At 44.7% G+C, this 12,088-nt stretch overlaps 1 protein-coding gene across 12 annotated transcripts in view; it reads left to right on the forward strand.

Annotated features, from left to right (window-relative positions):
- TENM2 (teneurin transmembrane protein 2) overlaps positions 1-12,088 on the forward strand; it is a 1,234,499-nt gene that overhangs the window by 1,166,337 nt on the left and 56,074 nt on the right. For 11 of the 12 annotated variants that reach the window (XM_053567520.1, XM_053567521.1, XM_053567522.1 and 8 more), the window contains 3 exons: positions 835-978; positions 1,447-1,696; positions 8,501-8,521. In XM_053567520.1, coding sequence (XP_053423495.1) covers positions 835-978; positions 1,447-1,696; positions 8,501-8,521 — 415 coding nt within the window. The remainder of the gene's footprint in view (positions 1-834; positions 979-1,446; positions 1,697-8,500; positions 8,522-12,088) is intronic. The other variant, XM_053567523.1, reaches the window with a different exon arrangement.

Below are 12,088 nucleotides of genomic sequence, written 5' to 3' on the forward strand. Positions count from 1 at the left end.
AGTAATAATAAGGCCTCCTATTTCCAGAGCAGTGTCCCAATAAAGACGTGTGGCAGCTCAGCCTTGTGTCTCATCTGTCCTTATCACATCTCTGAGAGATCGAGCCTTCACTTTCCCAAAGTTAGATGTGGGGGGAAGGGACCCCCAAGGAAGCAGAGGCTGGAGCTGAGCTGGGACTAACACTCTTCACCTCCCTTCTCTCCTTTGCATCCCTGGGGCAGAGGGAGGATTTTCACAAACAGCTTTGGGTTTTCTGTTCCCCAGGAAATCTCCGCATAACCAGCTTGCTGTTTCCCCGTTGGAGCCTGGCCTCTCCTGGCCCTTTCTGGAATCTGAGTAAACATACAAACTTACACCAGCTTTTGCTCCCCAAATGTCCTCATCAGTGAGCCACTAAGCTTCCAAAGGCCTCTCTCCTAGTGCACGGAAATAAATAAAACAAAATATAATAAATTCATGCTGGTGGAAACAGCAGGCTGAGAGAAACAGTCTCCTGCCCATCTCTAAAGGGGAGTTGTATGAGGTAAATGATCCCTTTTCTTCCCTCCCCGTTGCTGGGGTCATTTTTAAAAGCCTGTAATTCATTGGAAAGATCCTTCCATCTGCACGGAGTACTACTGTGTAAAGTTTCAAGGTTGAGTTTGGCTGAGAATCTGAATTTAATATTGTGGAATCACAAGGAGAAAAGCCATCAGTCCGCCTTTTTGAGTGAGTTTTTGGGACGGAATTTGTTATCACTGTGAACACGTGTTTCTCATTCTTGCTGGAGCGCTCTGGAGTAATCAAGTAAACTCTCTTTTCTCTCCCACTCCACCCACCCCTCTTATCTTTCAGTGTCTGTTGGGTTTGAATATGAGACTTGCCCCAGTCTAATTCTCTGGGAGAAAAGGACAGCCCTCTTGCAGGGATTTGAGCTGGACCCTTCCAACCTGGGTGGCTGGTCCCTGGACAAACACCACATCCTCAATGTCAAAAGTGGTATGTGAACACATCTCCGTTCCCAAAGGTGGGCGTGTCACCTCTCTGGGACCTTCTCTTCAGCTCTGGCATTTGAGCAATCCCTTTTCCCCATTCTCTTAGCCATTTTTTTGGTCAAGTGCCCAAAATAGGTGTCTTTTTTCCCACCTTCTCCTTTTAAATGTCAAAAAGGTTGGGCTGGTTTTCCCAGAGCATCAGCCTCACAATTCTTCTCCAGTTATCCCCACAAATGTCTCCCTTGCCTAATGCCACAGCCCTGGGGGCCACCCTTCCCAGTCCCAGCTGCACCCTTCCCAGATGCAGCTCTCCCCACATCGTAAAGAAATTAGAGAGTTCCCAAAAGTCAAGGCGTTCTTGCCTCTCTTTTCTCCCTATCACCTCCCCTCACCTCAGGAGGCCCAAGTGCATGTTCTCCCCAGAGAGCCACAGTCACCCACAGTAACCCTCCCATCTACCCTCCCCCACCAGGAATCCTGCATAAGGGCACTGGGGAGAACCAGTTCCTGACCCAGCAGCCCGCCATCATCACCAGCATCATGGGCAACGGCCGCCGCCGGAGCATCTCCTGTCCCAGCTGCAATGGCCTCGCTGAAGGCAACAAACTGCTGGCCCCAGTGGCCCTGGCTGTTGGAGTAGATGGGAGCCTCTACGTGGGTGATTTCAACTATATCCGGCGCATCTTTCCCTCTCGAAACGTGACCAGCATCTTGGAGTTACGGTAAATGGCCAAACAGGGCCTTCCCCTGCTGCCTTTCTCCCTCCTGCTCCCGAGTTTCACTGGGTAAATGGGGACATGTGGTCTGTGTGATCCAAACTCGGGCCCAGAGTCCAATGAGAATGTGGGGACATGCTCTGTGTATCTACAAAATCCCCCACACACTGTTTGACACAATAGTCAACAACCACCTTACAAACAAAGGACCAGAGAAGGGCCAAGGCATCTATTATCTTTGGAAAGCCTGTGGAAAATTCTGAGGCACATCAAGGTTGGAGAACCGCTAATGTTCATTTACTAATTCAAAACTCTGTATCAAGCACCTCTGTGTGCTAGGTCTCTGTAAAGTCTCTGAATCTTGGCACATCCACTAGGGTGTGACAGCGCTTTACTGAGTAGGCCTTGCCAGGCCATTTCTGGCCACTTCCAGTAGATTCTTCATGGCCATTGCTTGCTACCGAGTCTGAAGTCCAGTCTGAGTCTGTGCTGCAAAAATATTGGCCCCTAAAAGCTCTTAGAAACGTTCCTCCCAGGAAAGTTGACCTCAGATCCTCAACCCAGGGGAGATATGTATTTAAACAGAAGGAGAAATAAGATCTATAAAGAAGGGGGCAACCTCTATTCAATAAGTATTAGGTGAATGTATAACCACATGCTAGGGACTGACTGGCCAGGGGGAAAAAAGTGGGGAACACACCAAGCCCCAGATGTGCTGTGGTCTGACAGGGAGCTGCAGACCACACCATGTGAACAAAGGGAAAAGTGATTTCAAGTAGCAATAAATGCTTAAGGGGAAATCTAACTGGGTGAGAAATAGGGCCTGTGGTGGAGGGTGAGATAAGGGAGCTACAGGTGATGGTCAGGGAAACCTCTTGTACCAGGTGAAATTCAGGCTGTCCTCTGAGTGGTGAGGTCACTCTGAGAAGATCTGGGAGAAAGCATTCCAGGCAGAAAGGAGTGATGCAAAAGCCCTAACCCCAGCCAGTGACCTGGCTTATTTAGAATGCTAGAATTCCAGTGTGGCTGGAGGGCGGGGAAGGGGTGCCTCAGAGGAGGTCAGAGAGGTCGCTTGCGGACCAGTGCGTCTGAGTCTTGACCACACAGGTAAGTGCTCATCATCTTCTGTTGGCAGGGACAGACGTCAGAGGTTAAAGGAGGAAGTGGATACAATCTGGTTTGTGTCTTGTAGAGATGGTTGTGGCGCTTTGTGTGAAGAGTGGGCTGTAAGCATGCAGGAGCTGAGGCCCGGCACCCACAGGGAGGGGCCATGATTGTCGGGTTTGGATGATAGTCATTGAGACAAGAATGGTAGCAGAAGAGATAGGAAGTGCTCCCATTAGGATATATTTTCAAGCTAAATATGATAGAATCATGGATCAGGTGTGAGGAATGGAGAGAGAGGCAGTCAAGGCTGACGTCTAGGATTTAGGCCTGAGTACCTGAATGGACAGTGGTGTCCTCTGTAGCAGCCTCAGCCACCACATGAAGGATGTACAAAGAGCCACGAGTCACATTTGCATGTTAGTGTCCTTGGGGTCCCCTGGGAGAAATGTCAGGGACCTGACCACCAGCACCTGCTGCTGAGTGCTCTCGGGGGCTGAGACTGTGCCAGGCACCAGGAGGATGAAAAGAGAGAGAAGTCAGTCTTGGGGCGGGACGCAATTATAAGAGGGACTTTAACAAATGCAGTCAGTGTAACCTAATCCTCTGTGCCCTCAGTGAATCCCAAACAATAAAAAAATTAAATTAAATATTTTTTAAAAGAGAGAGAATTCAATGATTCAAGCTGAGTTCAAGAGCCAAAGGCCAAACACAGGTGGAGGAAGAGGCTGCAGGAACAAAAAGATGAGCCATGGGTTCAAGAAGAAGGCCCAGAAGAACAGGCTGGAGGCCCACAGACTGCCCAGCGGACAAGCCTACGCCCTCCCACACAGGTCCCCTTCCCTAGATGTTTTGTTCTTTTTTATCCAAGGAAAGTCTCCTCTTCCCCTGCACCGTGGGAGGAGGCAGGGTGGTGAGGGTGGATGCAGTGTCTGCTTTTCCATGGCAGACACGGAAAAGGACCAAATCATCTCATCTGGCCTTTGTAACCCTCCCCGTCAGCCCTTCATCTGTCACTGCTCCCCCTGCTCACAGCCTAGTCAGCCCTCGCGTGATACATTCCCCACTCTGAACCATCATGCGTGCTACTCACTCTGTTTAAATATCTTCCCTACCTGATCCTCCCCGATGGCTTCCACCTGCGTGGGCAGTCTGTGGGCCTCCTTCTCCCATGAAGCCTGATCTCTCTCAAGGAAATAATTCTCACTCTCCTCTGCGTCTCCTTAACCCCCTGATTCTCCACTGGAGCTGACACCACTTCCCACCTTCTTGTGCTGCTATTTCTGTGGAAATCATAAGGGCCCAAGTGTGTGAACTTCCATAGGGAAGGTCTCTTCAGCCCTTAATGCCTAGAGCAGGGCCTGGCCCACACTAGGTGCCAAGATAGGTTGCTCGAATCGAAGAAAACGCAGATGCATTTTTCCCTCTTAGTACAACTGTGCCTCAATTCCATGTCTCTCAAATAGTAGAGTCCATGACATCACCAGCACAAGCTCAGGGCCCCATCAGAGCATGCCGCACCACGCCCGTGTGGTGACATTGAGGACAGCTTGAGCGAGGATGGCTCCCAATTTCCCTTGACAGCCGTGTGATTTTTTTTTTTCCTTTTTGAGCTTCCTTTAGAGTTGTTCTTGCTTTCATCAGCCAGGTACCCAGAGCCGATTAAAACTTAAGCTTTTACAAGAACACTGGTTTGATTCTTCTTTTCTTCCCATTACATGCCTGAAAACAAAGGGCTGTCAATCCCCTCTCTTCAGAACAGCAACCAGCAAAGGGAGGGAGAGACCTGTCTTGCTTATGTCTTCCCTCCATTGTGCGTTGGCAGCTGAATGATTCAATTTCGGGAGTCAGTGCCCATCCCAGAGCTGAGCCTGGGAGCTGGAATTCTATTTAAATATTCCCCTGAAATACTCTCCTCCCTTCTCCCTTCCTCCTTCCTTTGCTGCAGAGCTCTGTACGTCTCCATAACTTCTAACACCACACGGAGCCCTCACTTCTGTGCTCTGATTAACCTGACATTCGGGACATTTTCAATACCCATTTTCCCCCAAAAAGCCTAATATCCCATCTCTGGTAGTCTATTGCCTTTCTTGTAACTTTCACTCTCTGCAAGTTGTCTTTAGAAAACCTAAGCCCTCTGAGAGTACAGTCACTAATATCAAAGGGGACATTTCTCTCATAACAATTCCTTTCTCTCTCCTCAATTTGAGAACATCTCAGGAATTAGACCCTGAAATATAGCAGTAAATGGTAAGGGGTGGGACCCTGTCTCTACATTTCCTTAGCTTGGCCCTCCTGATGTTGTAAGAATTTCACACTTTCTTTAATGTTTGAAGCCCTAAGAAAAACTCACAAACTTTCTCTAACCAAACCACTTCTCTGTGCTGACATTCTGATAGTTCTTTGGGAGTGGGTCAAGGGCATCTTTGCTTCAGGGAAGACCTTCTGACCCAGGTGTGACGGTGCTCAGAGACGTGCAGTCAGGGAAGCCCAGGAAGGTGGGCAAAGGCAGATCCTGGAAGTAAGTGTCGTCAAGGACAAGCTTGGTCTGAGAGTGTCAGCTGGTAGACTGTTGGGGAGGACTCGGTGGCTCTAGTTAAAGGATGCAGAGGCTTTCCCTGTGTGGTCAAACTATGATGATGGTGGTGAGGAAAGACAAGACATCAAAACACCCAATTCAGAATAATAATAACGACAGTGATCCCCTAAAATTTCAGATTGTGCTTGGCACTGTTCTCAAGTTCTTTTACCAGGGACAGCTCCAGGTTTCCTGGGGCCTAACTCTAATGCGATTTCAGGGCCTCTCTCTAAGACAGAAGAGAACAAAACTGTAAATACCAAATGAGAGATGAAGCTGAGTGTTACTCACATTATTTAGGATGAGAAAAGAAACCAAAACAAATTACAGATTCTTTAAAAGCCAACAACTAGCACAAACATCATAAGCTATTTTACTAATTAACTCCTATTACGCTTCCGTGATAACTGTTTTCCCACACTTTCTGGCTGCATCCTCTTTGGTCACCTTTTAATATGGTGGTTCTTTTGTAACTTGATTATCTACAGGAAGAATAGAGAGATGTGTACGGCCTTTCCTCCTATGTGGCTCATCAAAATTTATTTCCTATTATTGATAAATTAGAAAATGTTCTTCCACATTCACAATTGATTAATGGTGATGTATAAATTGTTAAGAGTTATAACATTTGGGAAAAACTTTACCAAGTTTCCTCTATAGTATTTCTTGGCATTTCAGGTTTTCTTGTGTAGCATATAATCTATATACTCTTTGAATTGATGCTTTTTAATCTGTTCGTCATCGATGTCCTCATAATAGGGAGATATAAATTCTGCATTGGTCCTTACACTCCCTGCCATAATGCTAAGTAAATCAGTACAGTATGGCAGAACATTCCTAAAAGCCATTCCTATAATTCAATGGCTAGCAATGATTTAACTAGATACTGAAGGGTCTACAAGCCACATAAGCGCATCCCTCTGCAACTAAACTAAACGTATCCCAAGTCAACCTCCCCTCAGTTAGAAAAAATAAATAAATAAATAAATAAACCTGTGGCTACTTCACCCTCTTCCAGGGGAAAACGTGACACAGCAGGAGTTGGAATGGAAAAAGACAAATCTTAGTTGATTATAGCTTTGTAATTCTGAACAGAACGTAAGGGACTAGAATTAGCTGAACGCAGGGTCTGGCCAGCACTAGAAGCAGCCTCATTCCTTGCCTTCTTCACTGAAGAACCCATTTTCCCAGGCCTTCCCTTCTCATGGGCTCTCTACTAGATATCCGCACCACAAAGGAATAACTCATATCCTGTTCACAAAGACTGGAGGAAGACAAGCACACACACGTAAATCACAAGACACAATGATGACAGCTGTGCAAGGCAGACTGAGAATGCCGGGAGAGACCTGAGCCTTCACAGAGGAATCATTGAGACTCTGCAGTGTGAAGAGCTAATCCATCTCAATTCTTAAACCTAAGGCACCACGTTTTCCTCAAAGGGTTTATGTGATTGAAGCCATGAACACTAAGCCCAGGCCTGTCCCTTGTAAGTAGGACATCTGGACTCATCTGCACAAACTGAGTCAATGATGTTGTTATTTTGGTTTGTTGCCTGTTAAGCACTGAACCTAATATGACCCTTGACTAGAATAACAATGAACTCCACCATTCTCCAACGTGCATGTCCATGTCATCATGTGGACTCTCCACTCCCCAATGGCTTGGTCCCTCATCCCTGCCCCTCTCTTTCCCCCAATATAGAAGATTTTCTATTAATCAACTTAAAGCAGATATTCTTAGGAAAGAAGTAGGTCAGGTCTGCAGACCCAAATCCCATCCAGTCTTTTTACCAAATCTTTACAAAAAAAAAAAAGTGAAATTGATATTGCAATAATTAAGAGCCAAATATGACTACCACTGGTGGCAGATAACATTTCACTTTCATTAAGCAACATAAAATAGACGCGAGAATTCCCGGCTGCCATCCTGACACACCAGGCTTTGCAGAATGAATCTTAAATTGCACTATGTCAGTCAGAGCTCAAGAGTTATCAACATCATTTAATTAACTTTTTTTTTGGTAAAAACTAACACATTGAAATAAAATATAAAAACGTAATCCCTGTGCAAATCCAACACTAATGATGGCCCCCGGCAGAGGCCTGAGCTACACCTAAGCAGGAATCAGGGCATTAAACTCTTCTTTGTCCTTTCCCTGAAGCCTCTTCCTCAGCTGGAAGGGAAAGAGGGCTCAGGGACTTCTTCCACTTCAGCCTAGAAGCCCCAAGAATGAGGAGCAATTCTTCTTACCGTAGGCCCTTCCATGCCCTCATCTCCCTAATGTTTAACTTTCAGCCACTTTCCTGTTGAAATTGAAATATTTTCACTCTTAAAATAAAAAAACAACCTTTTACTAGTTTTCCGATAAGGAATGGTAACTGGAGTCTTTGGCTCTAAATGCAAGAGGGTGTTGCTGTCTATGAATTTTATTTATGGATGTTATCGCTATACTGGGTATTACCTGTGAGGAAGAATGCGTATTTGGGATCCCACACCAGTGAGATGCGGAGAAGGAAGATGGCATGGAGCAGGGATAGGAAATGGTTCAGACGCTCAAGGTTCGACGGAGCCTTTGCCAAACTGCAGTAGGGTGTGAGGAGGGTCTCTCTCCTGAGTCATACTGACTCTCTCCTGCAATGTACTCGTGACAAATAGATGGAACAGGTGCCACCACGCTTCCCCACCACACCCAAGGCAGACATTACAAATGAGTCACAGAACTCTTTACAGATGAATTTGAATTTGGCCTCAAAATTCTTCTACCACCACATTCCCAGCAGTCATTACCAGTCAATAGGCATTAGAACCCAAGATGCAACCTATTTTCCATCTGTTCATTAGCCAAAAAACACAGTTTCACCTGTTGCCACCTGTGTCATGTCACACCCACTTAACTAATCAGAGAATTCAGCATTTTTACCCAGATTTTCCAAGATCCCAGAGGAGTCCAAAGTCCAAGGGTGTTTCTCAAGTTAATGAGCCAGAAGCTGTCAGTAACAAGGGAAAAAATAACAAGATTGTCTTTTGGGGGGTCCTTTATACAAAAAACGAAAATGTCATGTTTTCTTTATCATTGATTCTTCCGCTAACTGTTCTTTTTTCCTTTCTGTTTTCTTTCCATAAAGAAATAAAGAGTTTAAACATAGGTAAGATGAAGTACTCTTTCCCATATAATTTGACATGGTTCGTTTGCTTCCTTGTGTTTGCTTTTTTTTGTTTTGTGCTTCTTGTGTAATGTTGTGTATTTTTATGTACCAAACATAGTCACTTTTTTATGTGCTAATTGTGTGTTGTGGATATGATAAGCTTTAGCAATTATGAAGTGCAGTCAAAAAGCAACCAAATAAGCCGACAGTAATTAGAATTTCCGGGAGATGCAAGTGCAAGATAATGAACCCTCAGCGAACTTTTATCCCAACTGTTCAGTGGAGTCCATAATTGGGCTAAACAGTTGAGGCAAACTTCTGGCTTTTGTAAATGCTGGACAGGGTTCACAAAAGCTTTAATGAACTGGAAATGGGTCAAAAACTCATTTTCTACTCATTAATGATTTTTCCCCTGGATATATGGTCATTTTTTTAAAAAATAAAAGTTAATTGCCAATCTGCTGGTCAGAATGAATCCAACCGTCAGATGCATTGAGAATTTTCATGGAGTTAAATCACTTTTGAGTAGCATGAAGGGTGTAGACCAAGTATTTTTTGTCTAAGTTGTCTTGGTCTTTCCATTGACCCAAGGTTATTATTTAAAACACAATAATTAAGTAAATGAGACAAAGTATATATTAACCAGTGTAATGTAAATGCTCCTAATTCTATTTGAAATCAGCACATTCTACCCCATAAATGTATTAATGTATATATGATCTGTGTGTTTATGATTTAATAAAAAATAATATATAATAAATAAATAAAAGCACACGGGTGCAATTCACAGCTAAAGTGTAAAATACACATCTACATGCATACACATGTACACTGTGCTGACATGGATATAGTATGAACTTTCTTGAAGAAAAGCGACCTTATTTTTATTTGCAAGAAGAGGGAAAAAACAAAGCAATTTTTACAACTTTTTAAAGGAATGCTTCTCCTTATTTCCTGACATGGAAGGGGCTCCTTTGACATTACATCAAAATCAGACAAAGAGTAGAGTCCAGTTGTACAAGATCATCCCAGTCAGTGGAAAGACCCTGCATAGAAAAAGTCCTCTGCCTTCTTCTTCTCAGGCATCCCAAAATTGGCCGATTATAGGCACCCTGTTTGAGCCAAATTTTTAAAAGAAGCAGAAAGGCCCCCAAAAGGACATTTTTCCAAGAAACTCACGTGCCTGGTTTGATCTTCACCACAGCCGCAGATGTGGAAGCATTGCTTCCCTCTGATCTGAGCTTTTCTCCAAGAGACTTGGTTCAAATGAGAGCCAATCATTTAGGAAGACCAATCCTCCCAGACAAGAACTGACCTCCACTGTCTGTTCTTCTGACAGAGATCTTAAAAAGCTTTCTCGGATAAGACTCCCTAGAAATCCAAAATTAATGATCTTGCTCATAGACAGGCACAGATGTGCAATGCCCTGATCCTTCTGCTGACCACTTCCTTCAGGAACGGAGTGCAGCACCTAATTAGAAAGTAGCATGAATTTTTCCCTTTCTGCCCTAATTTATTTTGTGTTTATGGATATTCCCTAATGACTTAATTGCCAAAAAGAAGAAGAATGGGACAAAGAAAGGAAGAGGAAGAGGAAGAAGGAAAAGGAAAGAGGCTCAGCACCTGTAGCTCAAGCAGCTAGGGCGCCAGCCACATACACAGGAGCTGGTGGGTTCGAATCCATCCCATGCCTGCCAAACAACAATGACAACTACAACCCCCAAAATGGCCGGGTGTTGTGGCAGGTGCCTGTGGTCCCAGCTACTTGGGAGGCTGAGGCAAGAGAATTGCTTAAGCCCTTGGGCGGCACCTATGGCTCAGTTGGTAAGGCACCGGCCCCATATACCGAGGGTGGCGGGTTCAAACCTGGCCCCGGCTGAACTGCAACCAAAAAATAGCTGGGCGTTGTGGCGGGCGCCTGTAGTAACAGCTGCTTGGGAGGCTGAGGCAAGAGAATCACTTAAGCCCAGGAGTTGGAGGTTGCTGTGAGCTGTGTGATGCCATGGCACTCTACCGAGGGCCATAAAGTGAGACCGTCTCTACAAAATAAATAAATAAATAAATAAGAGAATTGCTTAAGTCCAAGAGTATGAGGTTGCTGTGAGCTGCAACACCACAGCACTCTACCTAGGGTGACAGCTTGAGACTCTGTCTCAAAAAAAAAAAAAAAGAAAGGGAGTGGCCCCAGGTAGTCTACTTTTTCAAACTAGCTATAGCTTAGAAATACTTTGACTTCTAGTTCAATTATGTGTCTTAATAGCAACCTGAGGAGAAGCCAGAATTAAATGTAGACTTGACTTACAATGTGTTCCTAAAAATAGCCTCCTAATTCTTTTCTTTCTTTAATCAGAGAAGAACCCAAATAGTAGTATTTGAATTAGTGATTCACCAGCTAATGTCTACAGGACACTGCATCCAAAACTATCCTCACCCTCACCTCCCCTTTACCTCGCCCAGCCCTTCTCTCCCCATCACTCCAAAGTACTACATACAAGTGAAAAATAACCAGGGAAAAGGCCCACGCTTGCTTTAGACACGTGGCACCAAAGCCTAGTCTACACACTGAGGCGGAGAGGCAATTGCTCCTTGCATCCTAGAGGTGGTGCTGTTAATAACCAAAGTAGGAATAGCGTGACGCCCAGTTCAGCACCAGCCTGCAACGAGTGGCAGACATGACGAAGGGAAGAGCTGCACTGTTTTGAGCCAGAAAGAGCACTAGCTGTGATCCAATTTGATTTCTTCATTTCCCAAATAAGCAAGCAAAGACCCAACACAGCCAAAAGACTTACTTATGGTCATCAGCTGCAGCTGAGTTTAGAGTTTCCTGGGTCTCAGTCCTGAGTCAGTTCTGCAAGTCTTACTCTGTCCTAGTTAGCCTCACCAGGGACAGCTAGACACACGGCAGAGGGAGTGGTCCAGGGCTCTGAACCTTCCTGATACACTTCACACACACAAAGACATCAGTGTGGCTTAGGGCCCTGGCAGAGGTTGCTCACACCTGCAACCTCACTGCTACCCAAGATTCAAAAACTGCATCTCCTGTCTTGGTAATTCATATTACGGATGTGGCATCAGCAAGAGATTCACATTTCTTTGCACTAAATGCCAACTTTATTCGCACCCACACTGAACAACAGTAGAGGAGATCTGAAGCTGAAGATTGGGAACGGCTCTCGTTAAAAGTTGCAAAACTCCAGTTCACCCCAGGATTAATGATCTAGTACCGGGAAGCATTGACGAGACAGAGATTAAGCAGAGGACATTGTCCTCAACTACAACTTGAACTTTACCTAACAAATGCAAACAATGCAACCTAATCATTTGTGCCCCCATATTAACCTGAAATAAAAAATAAAAACGAAATGGAAAAAATAAATTTATATATCTTAAAGATGTCTCATTTATGACATGGCTCTTTTAATGATGAACTCAAAGACCATATAGGATAGCAATGTAAAAAAAGAAAAGAAAGAAAAAAAGAGGACATTGTTACATGGGAGCGTTCCTCAAACCCACTGGAGAACATACTTAGCCCACCGGGGGGAATAAAGAAGCTGGCACACGCGT

This window comes from Nycticebus coucang, chromosome 17, assembly GCF_027406575.1.
Source record: "Nycticebus coucang isolate mNycCou1 chromosome 17, mNycCou1.pri, whole genome shotgun sequence".
Lineage (NCBI taxonomy): Eukaryota > Metazoa > Chordata > Mammalia > Primates > Lorisidae > Nycticebus > Nycticebus coucang.